The sequence below is a fragment of the Rhododendron vialii genome, chromosome 2a (assembly GCF_030253575.1).
Source record: "Rhododendron vialii isolate Sample 1 chromosome 2a, ASM3025357v1".
NCBI classification, from domain to species: domain Eukaryota; kingdom Viridiplantae; phylum Streptophyta; class Magnoliopsida; order Ericales; family Ericaceae; genus Rhododendron; species Rhododendron vialii.
The window spans coordinates 43,211,473-43,232,738 of NC_080558.1; the positions used below are offsets into that span (position 1 = coordinate 43,211,473).

The following is a 21,266-nucleotide window of genomic DNA, read 5'->3' on the forward strand; positions in this document are numbered from 1 at the left end:
ACGGTTGTGTGTACTACCACTACGATAGGTTATTGGTGACATACAATTGGTTGTCATGGTAGGTACTTTTTGTGATAACTTTTGTCACAAAAAAATCTCTCTTCTGTGACAGCATGGTGTTGTCATCGTTACTTTCCGTGACATAATCACTTTTGTCGTAGAAAATCTCTCTTTCGTGACACCATATTGCTGTCACTATTACTTTCGGTGACAACCGTGTCACGGAAAATCTATCTTCTGTGACACCAAATTTTTGTCACTGTTAATAACATTCCGTGACAACTCCACAATTTTGTCATCCTTGATTTTCAGTGTCATGGATACAATGACACCTCTTCTTATGTCACCAAAGATAATATGTGACAAAATTTGGACTTTTGGTGACATTTTTACGTGTCACCAAATGTGTTTTTTGTTGTAGTGCAAAGTTTGCTGCTGCCAATTCCAAAAATACCCATGTCAAATGAATCGCTATTCCCAATAAAAACTAGATAGCTTAGCTCTTTGCTGCCGATTAGAATCCCGGGGAAGGGGATCGGGACCTTAACATCGCCGCCGAATTGGAAGCTTATCTTTGGGACCTCCACCATAACACCATCGCTGAAGTTGTAGCACGTGTCGAATGTTGAACCGCCCTGAGTCATCGTGTAGTTCATCATCAATTGCTGGAACTTCGTCCGGAGAGCATTGTACGCCTTCGGCTGCAGCGATGTAGTGATGGTTCCAGAGTCTATTATAGTGCCGGAAGAACTAAACACGGATTGAGAGATCGGTAGCAACTCTCCGGCGACTTTAATCCCCAAGACTTCGATGAAGTACAACCATGGGCTGTTTGAGTTGGTCAATAAGGGTGCATGTGTACTTTATACCAGCGGAGTTGGTTGTTCTGCCATGTTTTCCAAATACCAGAGTTCCTTATGAGAAAGATAATGTAGGAAGACAATAAAAGAAGTAGCTTCAGTAGTAGGCTGAAATAACAGCTCGTGTCCATGCCGAGCGTATATCGAACCCCATGCGAACAATCCGCGCTAGTCAGAACCTTGTTGATGGTATGCCTCGGCTCATTCCGATGATTCGGCTGAACCTCCCCAGAAGTCTGAATGGACCATCGGCCAAGCATGCGACCCTTTGACGGTCGGACCCCACGTTCTGCTTTGAACGGAGGTGGGGGCCATGTTGCCAGCTCACCCACGTGGGAACGATAACCGTAGATGTGATGACGATCATGATGTCACCTGGGCTGTTACAAGCTTGGATAAGAACAAGGGCACGTGAAGGTGCCAGTTCACCCTATAAACGGTTACGAAACCCTAGCGTGATGGAGGGGTGACGTCAACCGATGCGTGACATGCACATGCACAATCTTGGAAGCCAAACTAAGGAGTGCCCTATAAATACCCCATTATGCCAACCCTAGAAAGGTACATGCTCTTACACTTAAAAAACTCTAGTTCTTGGCTTTCATCTCTAAGCAACTGTACTCTTCCTCGCACCGGAGGGTCATTTCGGAGATCCTCCGATGTGGTCTTTTAGTCATGCTTCATTGTGCAGGCTAGGTGAAAGTCAATAGCCACTCTCGAACCACGGTCAAGGAAGGAACGAACCAAATTCATCGGAGCCCCACAATTTGGTGAACCCGACATGAAGTCTTTTAGATCCACGGCGGCTCCTTCTTCATTCTTTGAATCACTCATTCTTGCAACCTCTTTCTCTCAAATCTCCGCTTGACAAAATGGGCGGCCCACCACCTCCCTTTCAACCCCTAAATCCCTCCTTACAAATTCTCTCCAAAACCGATGTCAACACTGCCTCTCCCTTTCACCCTCCCAGATTCACTCCACCTGATCCCAGCGTCTCCGCTCAGTGACCGACGGGCATGGGTGAAGACACTTTGGTTTATGTTCAAATGCTGGAGCAGCAACAGGAACAGACAAATGTTAATATTGCGATCTTTAAAATGAAAATTGCCAGAATAAAGGCAAAAGACCATCCAACGACCTCCCACTCCGATTCTCAGGGAAGGTGTCGACGAAGAAATGGGCCATTGCCACCCCTGACTGGAAATGGAGATCCACGGCGCGTTTCTGTCCACGATCGGCTAGACAAACCACTGACGGACGACCAGGTCGGGGATAGCGCTCGCTTTAGGCAGTAACATTCTCTGGTCCATCTGTGTTTCGGCAGTGGTATGGGCGGAGGAAGACGCGATGGCAGCCCACACACCTTTTACTCGGGCTCGTCGGCTGGAGACAAGTACTCATAGAGCTCGCAGAGTTACGACACCCTGGAGCTATATGATAACCACCAGGGTATAATCCCTTATGAGACAGGAGGGCGTGAGAGCCGAACGTCCCGGTGGCACGGCAAAGATCTCAAAGGATATCCTCCTGAGCATGAGGACGTCCCTCGTGAAAACCCAACCCCAGACGCACAACTGACTCAAGAAACGCACTCAAGATCGATCACTCGGGAAAGAAGCGTGGTCGTTTGGCACGATGATTAGTCAGGCCACCGCAGAGTCTACCGAACAGAGAACTTTCCCGAAGAGGATCGGCAAAAAGTTCCTACCGGGAAAAGGGAGAGAACATATCAGCGTCGGGACGAAGAGATGACCGACAAGGAGGACAACCGGACCTTAAAAAGGTCTCGGGGAGATCGAGATGGATGTCCCCCCAGACCGACCCACGTATACTAATTCAAGAAGCTCACCGAGTCCCCATTCTCAGCCCACTTGAAAACAACAGTACAATATAAAGAGAAATGTGTCGTTGCTTCTGGTAGCAAGATTGAAAAGGCTCATACGCTAGATCTGTTCGTACACTAACGTGAGTTAATAAATGTCACTAAATTAGTGATGAGGCCTTCGGCGCTTAACGGCATCAGTGGGAACACTTAGGTGATTAATTGGGCTAAGGAGATCAAGAATTCAATTTTTTATAAGGTGCTATTTTAACTATTTTAATTATATATACTATATCTTTCGCTGAGGAAAAAAAAAAGAGAGGTAGTGATTGAATGTTGATTAATTTTCTACAAGAAAATGATGTCTCCATTATATATGGAGAGAAGTATTGCAGCTCGCACTCATCTTGATGGAGTTGCAGTAAAAAGGCACAATTTGGGATGATGTTTTGGTATTCTATTAATTACACCCATGACCTTGACTAGGAAGCTTCTCCTCTCATCTTATTAGTCTTAGGATACTAGGAAAAATCTTACGAATATCGGATTGAGCTAATTTCTTACAAAAAATCATAAAAATTATTTTAAGAATATATAACTCGCAATTTGAATCATTTTTCTGGGACCTGAAATGGGACCCGCAAAATCATCAATCATCATGCCCTACTTGGGATCTCCTTCCACTTGGTTTAAGGGCAATTTGGTCTCATAGTTGTTACTATTACTCATAACATTCCACGGACAAATCCAATCTCTGAAAGGAAAACTATGTCTAGAGAGAGAGTGAGTGAGAAAGAGCGAGAGGGTGGTGGCTGGATTCCGGTGATCAACAACCATAGGAGTCAGGCGGTAAAGCTGTCGAAGAATATGGAATCAGGGATAAATGAGAGATTCACTTTGTTTGTGGATAACATTCCAGAAGATCGGGACCAGATATGGTTGCAGAGAACTTTCAATAAATTCGGAGTTGTTAAGGATGCCTTTATACCAAGAAAGAGGAGCAAACGTACTGGCCATAAATTTGGTTTTGTTAGATATGAATGCCATGTGTTTGCAGGGATGGCAGTGGCTCGGATGAATGGAGTTTGGATGGAGCACAGCAGACTTTTTGTTAAGGAGGCCTACTTTGATCACTGTAATACTGCCTTGAAACAGAGGGTTCCCACTTTCCACAAGGCCAATGAGCACGCTTTCAAGTTATCCTCTGAACCAAAGGCCAAGGAGCAGGTATCCAGATTCAATGAGCCAAAGAAGCCAAATATGGGTCAGCTTGGGTTGTCAAGATCAAGATCATATATGCATGTACTAAAAGAGGAATCTTCAAAATCCCTTCCTGATCAAAGTATATCTCTCCAAGTCAAAGCTGTGGGTAATGGAGGTTTACTTAGAAGTGCTGTGGCTATTATGCACAGAGTCGTTTCCATGAAGACTCTGAAAGATAGCTTCAGTTGTGAGACTGATAGAGATACCCAATTTAAGGCCATAGGGGGGAAGATCAGTCCTAATAACGTTTCAGAGCCGAGCAGTTAGGGACTCTCTTATTGAGGATCCGTGGATGCACCTTTGGTTCGAAGAGGTTAAACCGTGGAGTGGGGAACCAGCCAGCCTTGAAAGATTTGTATGGTTGAGTTGTCAAGGCGTTCCTTTAAATGCATGGAATGCTCAAACGTTCAAATAGATTGGGGGGATTTGGGGCGATTTTATCTCGGTGGATGAGGAAACTTTGAAGGAATTATCCTTTATATAGGGGAGGGTGTTAACAGCCACTAAGGAGAGCCAAAAAATTGACAGGGGGATATCAATGGTGGTCCATGGGGTGGTGTATGAGGTGAGAATTACAGAGGTATTCTCATTTGTCAACCCAGATAAGGTGGAAAATCGTATCCCCGCGGTTGAAGCCACCTGTGGTGCCTTCTGGCAGCCACAGAAATTTTGGTTGGGCAAGGGATTGGAACCTCAAACCAGTGGCAGAAAGGTAGAAGATAATGACGTGGCACCCTTTGCAGACACATCCACCAATAGAAAAGAGGGGGTAGGTGACAGTGCTGATATTTCTGCAAGGTCACATGGGACAGACAAAGGGCATAATAGGGAGCTGGGAGCTAAGTATGAGGGGGCAGGCAAGCATTTAATGCTTAAGCAAGCTGGTACTCAAGCCACATCAGGGGATTTTGAATCCTTGGTTAAGGATTCGTTGGGTTTGCACGAGAGTGAACTCGCCAATTTAGCTCTTGTGGGCCAGACCTATCTGCCCATTAAGGAAGCCCATTTAGTGGATTCAAAGGGCCTGGTCAATAATGGGCCGTTAGTACCTTATAGCCCAACGGGGGCTGTGGGCTCTCAAATTGGTGGTCCATGTAAGGTGGTAGCCGATTCTCCAGATTCAAAGAAGGGGCCTAATTGTGAGGGTGTTCCAGAGCTCAAGCTGGGAGGGGATTTCTCTGAGGAACAACCCCACGTAGTTCGATGCTCCCAGGTGCCGGGCATCAATCTGCTGGTCGATCTCAATGACGCCGGGTGTCGAAGAAGGAGAAGACGCCAGCTCTCCAACCTGGTGCTTTCTCGTGAGATGGTAAACAGAGATCACACTCAATTGGAAAACTCTATTTCGTCTACTGAGTGTTCTCCTCAAAGCGATTCTCAAGTGATGCGTGAGGTCAGAGCTACGATGGCGGTCGGAGGTGAGTTGGGTATTGACTTTCAACCTAATGATGAGATTATTTTGCGATCTATGATTGAGATGGAGGCTCGGGAATACTTTCTCATGCTTGAGAGAGAAGCGGAGGTCTAGGTCAATCATCTTGATTTGGTGTATCTTTGAGGCTGTTTTAGTTTTAATGCAGTTGTTATCCTGGAATATTAGAGGTTTAGGGAGCTTTACAAAAAAAAAGTTTTTGTCAAAGCTTATCAAAAGACAGAATCCTGATGTGGTTTTCATTCAAGAAACAAAATTGGAGTCCATGGATAGAATATCAGTGCAAAGGATGTGGGGTAATACTGATTTTGAGTATGTTTGCTCTAGTGCTGTTGGGTCCTCTGGGGGTTTGCTTTGTGTTTGGAACAGAGACTTTTTTAAAGTAGACAATATTATCCTACAGAGGTTGTTTACATTAATGCAAGGGGTGATTAATAATAGCTTTCCTTGTGTGGTGGTGAATAGTTATGCTCCGAATGAGGAGGTAAGTCGTAGACTTGTATGGGAGGATCTTCTGAACCTTAAAGCTAGTTCAGCTTTTCCTTGGTGCGTGGGGGGTGATTTCAACGAGATTAAAGACGTGAATGAGAGGGTAGGGTGTTTAAGGATTGATAGGGGTATGAGGGACTTCATTGAGTTTTGCAATTCTATGGAACTCATAGATCTCCCTATGCAGGGGAGAAAATTTACTTGGACTAACTTTCAAGATCACGCTATTCATAGTCGGTTGGACAGATTTCTGGTCTCTATCTAATGGACGGATAAGTTTAAATTGCTTTATTGGGGATTGCCTAGGCCTATTTCTAATCATTGTCCCATTGTGCTTCTTGACGATGGGAGGGATTGGGGTCCTAGACCTTTCAAATTTTTGGATATTTGCCTTTCAAATCCAAGTTGCATGAAGTTAGCGAAAACAATGTGGAATGAATGTCAGGTGAGTGGATGGGCAGGCTTTATGATCTTACAAAAGTTGAAGGCAGTAAAAGATAAACTTAAATGGTGGAATAAAGATGTAGAGACTCATAATTATTTTTTTCAAATTTTAAATGTTTAATATGTATTTGGATTATCAAAGTGGGGATAACAATGTAGATATGAGTTGGGTCAATGTGAGATGACTTGTAAGTTGTGGGAGTTGACGTAATACAATTGGAGTGAAAGGGTGTAAATGTTATTTGTGCTATATAAGTCAAAAAATGGGGCAGGAAACCACTATCACTTTCCCTTTTCTTTTTTTCTCTTCTCCGGCGTCTCTCTCTCTCGGCTCTCACCCCTCTCACCCTTTCTCTTCAATTTCATCTCCTACGAGTGAGATTTTTGAAAAATCCCAAGCACTAAAGTTGTTCTACGCGACGAGAGCTTTCTATTCATCCAAGAAAATTCGTGATTGGAGCACTTCGAAGTTTCCTCCATGTTCGGGCTGGCTTCTAACCTTCGAGGTAGGGATCTCCTACCTTTCTTTACATGTTTAAGTGTTAGTTGGATGTACAAGAATCAAGTTTGATCATCTATTTTGAGTCTTGAATAAATCTTGAGCATGCTGAAAATTTCGTGGGTTTTGGTAATCTGTCTTTTGGGAGCCCTTCTGCTAGGAATCAATTTTTGGTATCTTCATAACAGTTAAAGTACGTTTCAATACGAAGATTTCGGTACCAAGATCATGCAAAACCGATAGTCACACAATTAGTTATGAATTTTTGAATGCTGACTGTTTGCTGGATGTACGAATCTGTGCGAGGCTGTCTTCTTTTAAATTTCTGGGCATGATGAACACTTTGGGTGGCTTTGGGTCTTTTACAGGAGTTGCATATTCAAGTTAAGAAGAGATTGGTGTTGGAATCAAGTAATTTGGTCAAGTATACAATTTTTGGTGAATTTCTTAAGTAGGGTTGGTCGACTAGGGCGAAAATGGTTGCGAATCTGTATTTCTTTTGATTGTTGGGTTAATCTCCTCTTGTTTCTGAACCTGGGATTTTTACTGAGTGTAGGGCTTGTAGTGGTGCGACTTTTGGCGTTGGTTTCAATATTTTTGGGTTTAAGTTGGAAGAGTTATGATTTTTCAATCAATTTTACTTATTTCCGCGTAGAATCTGACAGCACCGGTGGACTTTGGTAAAATGGCCATAACTCCTAGCTCGGGACTTGAAATGACGCACCGTCTGTTTTGTTAGAAACTAGACACATAGGGCTTTCCAACGATACATCCCATGCATCATGGGTATGTCTGAGCGATAACAGATTTGCATCCAAAGTTGACCTAAATTCTGCCTTTGCACCAGTTTTTACTGTTATGTTGAAGCTATAATTGCAAGGCCGTGGTTAGGTTACTCGAACTTTGTTTTTGATGTATGACCTATGGATTCAAAGAAGAAGAAGTCTACTTTTCAATGGTTTAAGTGTCGCCCTGGAATTCATGTTGTTTAATTGGATATGGTCAAATGTAAATGATTAATTTTGCCAATTTGATATGTGGGGATAGGATGAGTTGATCTAGGTGACTAAGTGTTGGTTAAAGAGAACCAGTAAGTATAAAAGTTGATGTTATCATTTGAGATGTGATGATGTGGTAGGATATATGGATTTCAAGGAAAGGTGTGGGAATAAAATGGAATATGAGTAGTGAAATGAATGGTCTGCTTAGGTTTGATTGTTTTGACTTACTTTCATGAGATTGAGATCTTATAGGATTGATTGACATGTTGGGTACGTATTGACTAATGATTAGTTTGTTAATGAAATAGAAAATGAGAAGTGCTATGTAGATAAGTATATTGAAACAATAACACGTGAGAACTTGTGGTGTATAAGGGATATACAATATTGGTGTATGGATATGCGAGAAAATGATCTGATTTTGATGATAATTGATACTTACAGAAAAATGAACAGTTTTTCCTCTTTATGTGTTGTATCCATGGGTTGGTTTAGTTTGCGTCTTTTGCTATGTGTTGGAAGTAGAGAAATGTTGGATAATGAAATTGCTTGCTCAACGAGAATATGTGACACTATATGAGTGGCATGGTGGATAATTGAATGGTAACAAGAAAGCCACGGATCTACCAAAGGATTTTAGTGGACGCACGGGGGTCCCAAAAGCCCGGAATTGAATCCAAAGGATTTTAGTGGACGCACGGGGGTCCCAAAAGCCCGGAATTGAATCCAAAGGATTTTAGTGGACGCACGGGGGTCCTAAAAGCCCGGAATTGAATCCAAAGGATTTTAGTGGACGCACGGGGGTCCGAAAAGCCCGGAATTGAATCCAAAGGATTTTAGTGGACGCACGGGGGTCCGAAAAGCCCGGAATTGAATCCAAAGGATTTTAGTGGACGCACGGGGGTCCTAAAAGCCCGGAATTGAATCCAAAGGATTTTAGTGGACGCACGGGGGTCCCAAAAGCCCGGAATTGAATGAAAGGATTTTAGTGGACGCACGGGGGTCCTAAAAGCCCGGAATTTAATCCAAAGGATTTTAGTGGACGCACGGGGGTCCCAAAAGCCCGGAATTGAATGAAAGGATTTTAGAGGACGCACGGGTGTCCTAAAAGCCCGGAATTGAATCCAAAGGATTTTAGTGGACGCACGGGGGTCCTTAATGCCCGGAAATGAAATCGAAACATGTGACAGTGAAAACGGAGAATCTTCATAGTATTTAGCATCATACTAAGATTGAAATGTCAGTTTGAGTTGATAACTTGGATTGTCCAGTATGTCAATACATGTTTTAGATTCCTTCTTTTAGACCTCCAAATCATTGTGGCTTGTTTTCCTGATATGTGGTGGTCAACTTGTTTTGTGTGAATGCATATTTGGTACCTTGTGGTGCTATGCATTGCGAGAGTTTCATAAAAGAAATCTTATTGTGAAGAGATTTTTACTAGATGTTAAACTTGAGATTTGAAGATTGATTTGGGGTTGACGGGTGAATTTCCTTGTTGTTGAGGTGCGGTATTGTTTGACTTGTCATTGCTTACCTTATGTTCTAACTCCACATGCCTAGCGTGTATATTTTGGGGTGAGGTTGGCTAGTTGTATGAGAAAAGAAAGTGAAAACATTTCGTTAAAGAACTAAGATTAATCTTTAGGTCATTGAAATGGAAATGAAAAAGCAATGATTGATTTGGATAACGCCGTAACGGTAAGCTGAGATTTTTAAGAATATTGGTGTGTGTGTGGGTGAGAGTGTTGGTGTTTGAGAAATGGAGTTAAATATTTTCCAGCGTGAGTATGACATTTTGAGCTTCACTTTTGACAAAACACGTATGCTTTTGGAAAATGTTTTCCCTTGTGATCTGTCTTCACTTCTGCATGTAATTTAGGTATGGATATCTCTACGAGCTAGTGTAGCTCACCCTATCCTTTCAGGTACTCGCCATGGCACCTAGCTTGGATTGCATGGAGTGCACATTGAGACGTCTCTTGGGAGCTTCATTGGAATTATTAAGGAGTTGCTTATCATCTAGTCTAATTCATGCTGTGTACTTCACCTGCAATTGAATGTAGTAACTTTTGGTTTGAACGTATGTAAAGCTATGTATAAACTCATCTTTTTGATTATTGTGAAGCCCTTTTAATGGAAGACGTTTTGGAGACTTTTCGTTTAAAAAAAAAAAAAAAAAATTTAGAGGAGGAGAGACTTTGATTCTTTAGTTGGTTTGGCATGACAGTTAAGGGTAAATATAGTTTGAGAGGAAGACTTTTGTTATGGAAAATATATTATTATTTTAGCTGAAAATCGAGGGCGTGACAACTTGGTATCAAAGCATTTAGGTTAGAAAACTTTGAGACCGTGGGGAGACACTAGGTCTCATGGGTCTAGCGTTTGCATTTAAGACACCACTCAAGTGTGTAGGGGTGAATGACGTTCATTCTCTAAGTGATTTTTTTGCATATATCTTTACGTGATTGGCGTAGTCATGTTGACCCTTGTATGGGAAATAAGAGAACCTGACCTATATTTTATGCCCTGTTCAATGCTTGACCAGTGTGTGGTTTATGTGAATAAAGTGTTTAGGTGATCACTTGTTTGCCGACTACTTGCTCATGTACTTTGTGCTATGTGGAATATATGCTTAGGTGATCTTACCCGCTTGAAAGTTGTATGTTTGTATCTTTGGTGTGTTGCGTGCTCTAGAATTGTGGGCTTAGCTATGGGATTGGTTTGGGTTGTTATAATTATATAGCGTTTGATTCGGATATGAGTTTGTGAAATCTTGTGGGGTCGATGACTGAGCATGATCTTTTCCTTTAGATGAAATACAAATGGAATGTGAAGTGTTGGATTAATCGGTCATTTATGGACCTGGTGAGTGATAGACAAATCATTACAAGAAAGTTAAGGTGAGAATTGTGGGGTTAATTTGGGTCTTGGAGTTACGCTATTTTAGCGATTTTGTATATGGGTTCATGAAGTTTGGTTGACAAAGAAAACTTAAAGGTTTGAAGTACTTTTGGTGTTTCCCTATGAATGATATAAGCATGTGGTTGGTTATCAATTTTATTTGCTTTTATAAAAATAAATTAAAAAAAAAAATAAGGGGATTTATCTTCTGCTATGGAACTGGATAAGGATAGATCATGTGACGCTATAGTTAAAGAGTTGTATCTCTTTGTCGATTTTATGCTTTCAAATATGGCATTATTCGGTTGTGAAGGGTATGCATGTCTAAGTAACTCAACTTGCTTTGTCTTTTGTAAGTACGTGTCCTTGTATCTTATTAAGAATTGAGAAAAATGGAGTAAAATTGTTAAACCCTTTTGGAATTGAAACGCTTTCTATTACTCTCATGAGATTAAGTTGGTATAGGTGTCCCCGAAATTAAGTGATGGTAGAGTATGATTTGGTGATGTTGTTTGATTAATTCGAACTCTAGTGTGAACCTGCGATTAATGTTAGTTTCATGTTGATTCTACACGGAAGGAAATGTTGAAATGAAAGATTAGGCCTTGAAAGGAAAGTTCGGATATGTAGAACATGATGGGGTTATTCTGGTGTAAGGATTTTGAGTTACAAAGAAAAGGAAAAGAGGAATCCATATGAGTAATGAATGATGAGATAGAAGAAAGTGTTTGGACTTATTTTTCTTTCTTGTGATCGATGTAGGTCTCTTGGATCTAGGTTTCGTGGTTGTTGACTTGTTGAACTCTCTCGGATGTTGTGTTACCTGTGGTAATGGTTGTGTTATGTGTTTAAGGTGTTACATGACATGGTTGATTTGGTTTATTCTAATTTCGAGGACGAAATTCCTTTAAGGAGGATAGGATGTAGAGACTCATAATTATTTTTTTCAAATTTTAAATGTTTAATATGTATTTGGATTATCAAAGTGGGGATAACAATGTAGATATGAGTTGGGTCAATGTGAGATGACTTGTAAGTTGTGGGAGTTGACGTAATACAATTGGAGTGAAAGGGTGTAAATGTTATTTGTGCTATATAAGTCAAAAAATGGGGCAGGAAACCACTATCACTTTCCCTTTTCTTTTTTTCTCTTCTCCGGCGTCTCTCTCTCTCGGCTCTCACCCCTCTCACCCTTTCTCTTCAATTTCATCTCCTACGAGTGAGATTTTTGAAAAATCCCAAGCACTAAAGTTGTTCTACGCGACGAGAGCTTTCTATTCATCCAAGAAAATTCGTGATTGGAGCACTTCGAAGTTTCCTCCATGTTCGGGCTGGCTTCTAACCTTCGAGGTAGGGATCTCCTACCTTTCTTTACATGTTTAAGTGTTAGTTGGATGTACAAGAATCAAGTTTGATCATCTATTTTGAGTCTTGAATAAATCTTGAGCATGCTGAAAATTTCGTGGGTTTTGGTAATCTGTCTTTTGGGAGCCCTTCTGCTAGGAATCAATTTTTGGTATCTTCATAACAGTTAAAGTACGTTTCAATACGAAGATTTCGGTACCAAGATCATGCAAAACCGATAGTCACACAATTAGTTATGAATTTTTGAATGCTGACTGTTTGCTGGATGTACGAATCTGTGCGAGGCTGTCTTCTTTTAAATTTCTGGGCATGATGAACACTTTGGGTGGCTTTGGGTCTTTTACAGGAGTTGCATATTCAAGTTAAGAAGAGATTGGTGTTGGAATCAAGTAATTTGGTCAAGTATACAATTTTTGGTGAATTTCTTAAGTAGGGTTGGTCGACTAGGGCGAAAATGGTTGCGAATCTGTATTTCTTTTGATTGTTGGGTTAATCTCCTCTTGTTTCTGAACCTGGGATTTTTACTGAGTGTAGGGCTTGTAGTGGTGCGACTTTTGGCGTTGGTTTCAATATTTTTGGGTTTAAGTTGGAAGAGTTATGATTTTTCAATCAATTTTACTTATTTCCGCGTAGAATCTGACAGCACCGGTGGACTTTGGTAAAATGGCCATAACTCCTAGCTCGGGACTTGAAATGACGCACCGTCTGTTTTGTTAGAAACTAGACACATAGGGCTTTCCAACGATACATCCCATGCATCATGGGTATGTCTGAGCGATAACAGATTTGCATCCAAAGTTGACCTAAATTCTGCCTTTGCACCAGTTTTTACTGTTATGTTGAAGCTATAATTGCAAGGCCGTGGTTAGGTTACTCGAACTTTGTTTTTGATGTATGACCTATGGATTCAAAGAAGAAGAAGTCTACTTTTCAATGGTTTAAGTGTCGCCCTGGAATTCATGTTGTTTAATTGGATATGGTCAAATGTAAATGATTAATTTTGCCAATTTGATATGTGGGGATAGGATGAGTTGATCTAGGTGACTAAGTGTTGGTTAAAGAGAACCAGTAAGTATAAAAGTTGATGTTATCATTTGAGATGTGATGATGTGGTAGGATATATGGATTTCAAGGAAAGGTGTGGGAATAAAATGGAATATGAGTAGTGAAATGAATGGTCTGCTTAGGTTTGATTGTTTTGACTTACTTTCATGAGATTGAGATCTTATAGGATTGATTGACATGTTGGGTACGTATTGACTAATGATTAGTTTGTTAATGAAATAGAAAATGAGAAGTGCTATGTAGATAAGTATATTGAAACAATAACACGTGAGAACTTGTGGTGTATAAGGGATATACAATATTGGTGTATGGATATGCGAGAAAATGATCTGATTTTGATGATAATTGATACTTACAGAAAAATGAACAGTTTTTCCTCTTTATGTGTTGTATCCATGGGTTGGTTTAGTTTGCGTCTTTTGCTATGTGTTGGAAGTAGAGAAATGTTGGATAATGAAATTGCTTGCTCAACGAGAATATGTGACACTATATGAGTGGCATGGTGGATAATTGAATGGTAACAAGAAAGCCACGGATCTACCAAAGGATTTTAGTGGACGCACGGGGGTCCCAAAAGCCCGGAATTGAATCCAAAGGATTTTAGTGGACGCACGGGGGTCCTAAAAGCCCGGAATTGAATCCAAAGGATTTTAGTGGACGCACGGGGGTCCGAAAAGCCCGGAATTGAATCCAAAGGATTTTAGTGGACGCACGGGGGTCCCAAAAGCCCGGAATTGAATGAAAGGATTTTAGTGGACGCACGGGGGTCCTAAAAGCCCGGAATTTAATCCAAAGGATTTTAGTGGACGCACGGGGGTCCCAAAAGCCCGGAATTGAATGAAAGGATTTTAGAGGACGCACGGGTGTCCTAAAAGCCCGGAATTGAATCCAAAGGATTTTAGTGGACGCACGGGGGTCCTTAATGCCCGGAAATGAAATCGAAACATGTGACAGTGAAAACGGAGAATCTTCATAGTATTTAGCATCATACTAAGATTGAAATGTCAGTTTGAGTTGATAACTTGGATTGTCCAGTATGTCAATACATGTTTTAGATTCCTTCTTTTAGACCTCCAAATCATTGTGGCTTGTTTTCCTGATATGTGGTGGTCAACTTGTTTTGTGTGAATGCATATTTGGTACCTTGTGGTGCTATGCATTGCGAGAGTTTCATAAAAGAAATCTTATTGTGAAGAGATTTTTACTAGATGTTAAACTTGAGATTTGAAGATTGATTTGGAGTTGACGGGTGAATTTCCTTGTTGTTGAGGTGCGGTATTGTTTGACTTGTCATTGCTTACCTTATGTTCTAACTCCACATGCCTAGCGTGTATATTTTGGGGTGAGGTTGGCTAGTTGTATGAGAAAAGAAAGTGAAAACATTTCGTTAAAGAACTAAGATTAATCTTTAGGTCATTGAAATGGAAATGAAAAAGCAATGATTGATTTGGATAACGCCGTAACGGTAAGCTGAGATTTTTAAGAATATTGGTGTGTGTGTGGGTGAGAGTGTTGGTGTTTAAGAAATGGAGTTAAATATTTTCCAGCGTGAGTATGACATTTTGAGCTTCACTTTTGACAAAACACGTATGCTTTTGGAAAATGTTTTCCCTTGTGATCTGTCTTCACTTCTGCATGTAATTTAGGTATGGATATCTCTACGAGCTAGTGTAGCTCACCCTATCCTTTCAGGTACTCGCCATGGCACCTAGCTTGGATTGCATGGAGTGCACATTGAGACGTCTCTTGGGAGCTTCATTGGAATTATTAAGGAGTTGCTTATCATCTAGTCTAATTCATGCTGTGTACTTCACCTGCAATTGAATGTAGTAACTTTTGGTTTGAACGTATGTAAAGCTATGTATAAACTCATCTTTTTGATTATTGTGAAGCCCTTTTAATGGAAGACGTTTTGGAGACTTTTCGTTTAAAAAAAAAAAAAAAAATTTAGAGGAGGAGAGACTTTGATTCTTTAGTTGGTTTGGCATGACAGTTAAGGGTAAATATAGTTTGAGAGGAAGACTTTTGTTATGGAAAATATATTATTATTTTAGCTGAAAATCGAGGGCGTGACAAAAGAAGTTTTTGGTGATGTCACCCTAGCCTTACAAAAAATTGAGTCTGATCTCCACCAGTTTGAGCTCCTAGAGGAAGAGAGACATTTGAATGAGGATGAAAGGGCAGCAAAATGCAGAACCAAATCTGAATTTTGGAGGCTATCTCTCTTATCTGAATCTTTGTGGAGACAGAAATCAAGAATCAAATGGCTGAATCTGGGGGATAAAAATACGAGGTTTTTTCAAGTCATGGCTAATAACAAGTTCAGAAGGAACATGGTAGGATCGATTAAGGTCAATGGAAGAATTCTGGAGAATCCAAAGGAGATTAAAGATGCAGCTGTTGATTATTTTAGCTCCAATTTTAAAGAGGAGGTTTCGGTCAGGCCAGTGCTGAGGGGGGAGTTTAGCAGGAAACTCAGTGCATTGGTATCATTTTCTTTGGAAAACCAGTTTGGGGAGGAAGAGATACATGCAGCTCTAAAGCAGTGCAGTAATTTCAAAGCGCCAGGCCCAGATGGTTTCAACTTTTCTTTTGTTAAGAGAGGTTGGGATTTTTTGAAGGCGTTGATTCTCCAGTTCTTCTCTGATTTTCATGCCAATGGAAAGCTTACTAAAGGTATCAATTCTACTTTTGTGTCTTTGATTCCTAAGGTTGACTGCCCTTTTTCTTTCAAAGAGTTTAGACCTATTAGCATGGTGGGGTGGGTCTACAAGTTACTTTCCAAGGTCTTGGCTAATAGATTTAAAGTGCTTCTCCCCTCTATAATTGGAGAGTCCCAAGCTACTTTTATAGGGGGAAAACAGATTCTGGATGGTGTTCTTATAGCAAATGAAGTGATTCATAGCTGGAAAAATAGTCGCTCTGGGGGCCTCATTCTCAAAATAGACTTTGAGAGAGCTTATGATTGTGTTAATTAGGGATTCTTATTAGATATGCTTTCAAATTTGGGCTTTGGGCAAAAATGGCTTGGATGGATTAAAGAATGTATTTCGTCTGTAGCAATGTCTATTCTTATTAATGGTTCTGCTACTTCGGAATGTCATAACCAGAAAGGTCTTAGGCAAGGGGACCCTCTATCCCCTTTCCTTTTCAATATTGTGGTGGAAGCTCTGAATATTTTGTTGGTTAGAGCAAGAGAGTTAAATATTATCAAGGGTACAAAGATAGGGGCAAACGGAGTTATTCTATCCCACTTACAATTTGCAGATGATACGATTCTATTTTGCAACAATGATGGTGCGGAGATGGCCAATATAAAAAGAATTCTGAGATATTTTCAGCTTATGTCGGGCTTGAAGATTAATTTCTCAGAAAGCTCTCTTTGTGGTGTTAGGATTTGTCATCTAGATGTTTCTAATCTGGCAAGGGTGATGGGGTGTAAAGTAGAGACCCTTCCAATTAAATACTTGGGGCTTCCATTGGGTGCAAATCCGAAAAGAGCGAAGACATGGGAACCTGTCTTGAATAGAATGGGGAAAAAGTTGAGACATTTGAAGTGATATATGGAGTGATATATGCTCCGTAGGGAATGCGTCTTCAGGCACCGGTTCTATAATTCAAGCGGGGTTCAAAGTTCAAGTGGGGTCAGGCCAAGAAACATTGTTATGGGATCATATTTGGTTGGGGGAGGTGGCTCTCAAGGATGTTTACCTGAGGTTATTCCGAATTTCCACTCAGAAGGACCAAGTGATCAGTGTGGTTAAGGAAGGGGCTGGTGAAGGCAGTTGGAATTTACATTTCGGAAGACGTTTATATGATTGGGAAGAACTCCAAAAAGTGGAGTTACAACAAAGGCTTCAAAATGTAGCTCTGGACTATTCTAAAAAGGATACACTGCAATGGATTTGGTCTTCAAACAAGTGCTTCTCGGTGAAATCTGTATATGATCAGTGGGAGCAGTTGTAACCTAACCTCTTGGAAAGGTTCACACCCCAAGCGTAGGGCTAAGTCGTTGAAAGCATAATAACCGGTAAGACCGGAATCGTTCCCATAGAGAAATCTTCTTTAGCGAATTTGGATTAGATGTTGTGCAGAGAGTTGTGGCATTCAGGCGGCCAACTTTGGTATTTGATTTGAATAACGGAATTTAAACTTGAAATTGAACTAGATTAGAGATGGTCAAGTCAAAGGGATCGATTATCCACGACTTAGCCGTCAAACGGTTCATTCATCTAACTCATGAGTGGACCGAAACCGTCCGGATTCCACTAGAAGAATTAAAAGCTGAAGACTACTTATAACTTAATTCAAAGCTCTAATTCAAATTGAACTCATTTAACGCAAGTGAGAGACGAAAAAGGATCGTTCGCACGCGTAGGATTATCAAGCTCGTAGCACAAGGCGATAAACTTTATTGATCAAAGAAGCCACCAACCCCATGATCAAATCTAGACATCATGGATTTAATTCATTCAAAACCTTAAAATTAAGCTAAAATTAAGAGAAACCATTTAAACGATTAAGTCATAGAGTGAACCTCACCCCATGACCAAACCTATTTACTACTCACTCATAGCAAAAAGATTAGAAAAAGAGTTAAGCATGAAAAAAATGATTCACCGATGAAAACGAAAATAAACTAGATTTAATAGAAGATCCAAACCATAGCTACAACATTAATACATGAGAAAACATCAAAACACTTAAACTTACTTGAGTTGTTGAAGATTGAAAGCTTGAAAAACTAAGAACACAATATGGAAATCCTAGAAAGCAAGAAAAAGACTTTGGCCTAAACTAACTATCTATCTATCTATGGCCATTAATGGCTTACAAAGCTATTTATAGGCCTTACAAATCGGCCATAAAATGGACCAAAAGGTCTTCAAAATTCTCAAAAACATACTAGAAGTAGAAACTTTCCATATATGGAAGGTTGAAAAAGTTAACAAAAATCTGCACTACGGGCTCTGGTACCAATACCTAAAAAATGAGGTATTGGTACCAACTGAACGGTCTTCCAATTCGGCATGATGGTACCAATACCTAAAAAATGAGGTATTGGTACCTCTGTGTGAAAATTGCAGAACTGGGTCAGCTTGGGCCATCATGCCTAGTCGTGCCCCGACGGCCTTCCAATGCTTCATTACATGATCAACGGGACTTGGCGGAGGTGTCCCTAGTGGCCTTAGAGTCTCGGATATCCTCGATGCATATGCCTTGCTTGAAACACTTTGGCATACTCCTTGCCATCTCGACCACCGAACGTCCTACAAGGCTTCTTAGAGTGCCATTAGGTTCCAGTGACAATGAAACATATGTAGTCAGGCACTTGGACACTTGGCTACATCCCGGAATGTCCCTTGGCGTACAAAATTGCCTTATTAGCACGTTTTACCTGAAACACACACAAAAATACCTTACTGCATTATGGGATAAAAATGACAACATATATGTACAAACACAACATACTAGAGGACTTAAGCACCAAAAATATGCATTATTGGGTGCTTATTAGTCTAAGTTAAAAATGAGGTTTTGGGGTCTTTATGGAAGAACCTTAGTCCACCTAAGGTGGAGATCTTCTCTTGGTTGGCTGTACAAGGGAGAGTAGCAACTAGATCTCTTCTCATGAGCAAAAATGTGATTCAGGAGGGTCCATTGTCCAAATGCCCATTTTGTGTTACCTTTGAGGAAACCCCGGAACACCTATTCTTGCATTATCAGTTTTCATGGAATACTTGGTCTCTTATTCTAAGGTGGTGGCAAATGCTCTGGGTCTGTCCCCCTTCTTTGGTGGACCTAACGAATTGGTGGTTTGACAACAGGTTTAAGAGTTTGGAAAGGCACATTTGGGAGGTGACTTTTTTTGCTACCTTATGGTCTTTGTGGCTTGCAAGGAACGACCTCGTTTTCAACAATGTGTTACGGTCAGCTTGCGAGGTGGGGGACCAGATTAAGACAAGGGTGGCTATGTGGATGAAAGCCAAGTTTGTAATCAAGGTGTACTCAGTCGAGGATTTTAAATGTTTTCTAGGAGGTATCCGTAAGCTGAAGCTTTAGCTTGGAGGAGTTGCGCATTCAACCTCCGGCTGGATGTTTGAGTTTTCATTTCTTCTTTTGTTTTTCCTATTTTCGGTTTGAGCTAGTTTGCTCATCCCTTTCTATCCTCGATGTACCCCTTTCGAAATTTAATAAATTTGTTTCGTTTGCTGAAAAAAAAAAAAAAAAACATTCCACGGACATAACGGCTCTTTAATGGCTAGGAGATTTGTGATGTATGGTTGTAAACCACAAGATAGGACAGTGTAATTTCTGAAACGTGAGGGGGGAATCTGTAGTAGTTAGAAATTTCAGGGGAGGTGTGGGCATGCGTGCCCCTCGGAATTTTCGGATTCCGAGACGCGAGATGCCCGGGTCGAGGGAGCGCGAGCGGGGAAGCAAGCGCTTGCAAAATACAGAGTCGCCATTCGGGTTTTGAAGGTCCGACACCCAAGGAACCGTATTTCGAGAAGCACTCGCCGCGCTGATTGATTTGAAAAAGTTTAAGGAACCAGTCCGTCATAACCATATCTGGGTTCGGGAGCCAGGTTACGAGAGGGGAAGGGTTTTATGGCACCCCTCTCGCCCAATCCGGAGATCGGTCTCTACTTAGGCATTTGCGAAAATATTTGTTTGCGATTCTGTTTGATTAATCAATTTTTTAGCCAATTAGGGCGGGGGAACAGTTAATCGGGGATTAAAACTGTAACAGTTTGCAGGATGTGATGGATAGCATGGATGAGCAGTTAGTATAGGATGAGAACAGATTGGTGTGGGAGTTTAAACAAACTGGGAGGCCCCTGTTTTGGAGTGACGTGCGCAGGAAGAAACCAGCATGCACTAAACAAGTCACTGCATGCTGTTTACTCATGCGCGCACAACTCCAAGACACGTGCGCACCGGTGAGCTCAAACCCACAGCTCTTATTCTCAAACCATCTGGGCTCTGGAAGGACCAGTGCACACCCAGGACAAACCACGCAGTTTATAGGCAGCATAATATACAATTTTAAAGGTTGTAAAGCCCTATAAATTAATAAAACACCCCATAAACAGTGTGGGGACAAAATAATAATCTAAAACTAAGCTACCCGTGCAAGGCCACTCACTGGTCAGAGACATACTGTCGCGCGACGGAGCCAGTCTGGCGCGCGAGGATGCGCCTTGGCGCATTGTCGCGCGATGGAGCCAGTCAGGCGCGCGATGGTACGCCCTGGCGCGGACCAGTATTTGGTTTACACATTTCTGGGTTCTGGGACATGTCCAGAATGATCCCAGGGGTACTCCAAAACAGAAGACATGCAAATTGAACTACGGCTAGCAATTTCTAACAAAGGAAAGCAGTAAACTGGTTATTACATGCTCAACAGAGTGATCTATACACAAAATAAAGCACAAAACAGTAGGACACCAATTCCCATGCGGTCCATCTCATGCAGCACCGGAGTGTCGCGCGAGAGAGTGGGACCATCGCGCGCTGGTTCCTACCATGACGGTTTTTGAAACCTTGCCAGCTTTAGGACCAGAACTGGTATTGATTACCAGCCTTGGCCCTGCCGGCCCCCCTCAGAGATCAGAACAGAAAACAGAACAAAGGTAAGCTATACCTTCGGTTTTGAGTTTGAAAGGTGTTTGAACTTTGATGTTTGAAGGCTTGATTGAGGAGTTTGAGTGGTAGAAGCAAAGAACAAGCTTTGTTCTTGGAAGGTTGAGGTGTGAAAATGGGGAATGGTGACCCAAAGTGTATTCTTTTGAAATTCTTGAACCCTTTTAATGGAAGAAGAATGGGGGTATTTATAGAGAAGGATGGAGGTGAATCTGGTTGGTGTAATGAGAGGAGCTCAACCAGTCCACGAGGCTGGTTGAGGTTTGCTTGGTGGCTAAGCATCCCAGCTGATAAAGGTGATGGGGACAGCTTTGACCATCGCGCGACATAGTGAGTCTGTCGCGCGATGGTGCGCCCTGGCGCATTGTCGCGCGATGGAGTGAGTCAGGCGCGCGATGGTGCGCCCTGGCGCGGGATGGTTGCGCCCTGGCGCACATCAGTAGGGTTTTTGGTTTTTGAAGTGACTTAGGCTAAG

The 21,266-nt window shown here is 41.5% G+C and overlaps 3 protein-coding genes and 1 long non-coding RNA gene across 4 annotated transcripts in view; 2 read left to right on the forward strand and 2 right to left on the reverse strand.

The window, feature by feature from the left end:
• LOC131316724 (aspartyl protease family protein At5g10770-like) overlaps positions 1–21,266 on the reverse strand; it is a 68,392-nt gene that overhangs the window by 28,178 nt on the left and 18,948 nt on the right. The window lies entirely within an intron of this gene.
• On the reverse strand, positions 390–1,694 carry LOC131317569 (aspartic proteinase nepenthesin-2-like). The gene is made up of 3 exons (XM_058347106.1): positions 1,583–1,694; positions 1,040–1,250; positions 390–828 (listed from the first exon to the last, which is right to left on the reverse strand). Exons 1-3 carry the CDS (start codon positions 1,692–1,694, stop codon positions 390–392), a joined length of 762 nt encoding a protein of 253 aa, XP_058203089.1.
• Positions 6,408–15,119, forward strand: LOC131316729 (uncharacterized). The gene is made up of 3 exons (XR_009197254.1): positions 6,408–6,816; positions 9,739–12,064; positions 14,837–15,119. It is a non-coding gene; the product is annotated as an uncharacterized LOC131316729 (long non-coding RNA).
• LOC131317570 (uncharacterized) lies at positions 16,207–19,207 on the forward strand. Its single transcript, XM_058347107.1, has 3 exons — positions 16,207–16,627; positions 16,731–17,083; positions 18,701–19,207. The coding sequence occupies exons 1-3, from the start codon at positions 16,207–16,209 to the stop codon at positions 19,205–19,207; spliced, it is 1,281 nt and encodes a 426-aa protein (XP_058203090.1).

Coding starts and splice junctions, on each gene's coding strand:
- LOC131317569 (XM_058347106.1), bottom strand. CDS start 1,694: ATGAGTGATTCAAAGAATGAAGAAGGAGCCGCCGTGGATCTAAAAGAC. Junction 1,251..1,582: donor TCGTTCCTTCCTTGACCGTG/GTTCGAGAGTGG, acceptor TTCTTATCCAAG/CTTGTAACAGCCCAGGTGAC. Junction 829..1,039: donor CGAGGCATACCATCAACAAG/GTTCTGACTAGC, acceptor CAACTCAAACAG/CCCATGGTTGTACTTCATCG.
- LOC131317570 (XM_058347107.1), top strand. CDS start 16,207: ATGTCTATTCTTATTAATGGTTCTGCTACTTCGGAATGTCATAACCAG. Junction 16,628..16,730: donor ATACTTGGGGCTTCCATTGG/GTGCAAATCCGA, acceptor TATGCTCCGTAG/GGAATGCGTCTTCAGGCACC. Junction 17,084..18,700: donor AGTGCTTCTCGGTGAAATCT/GTATATGATCAG, acceptor TCTTTATGGAAG/AACCTTAGTCCACCTAAGGT.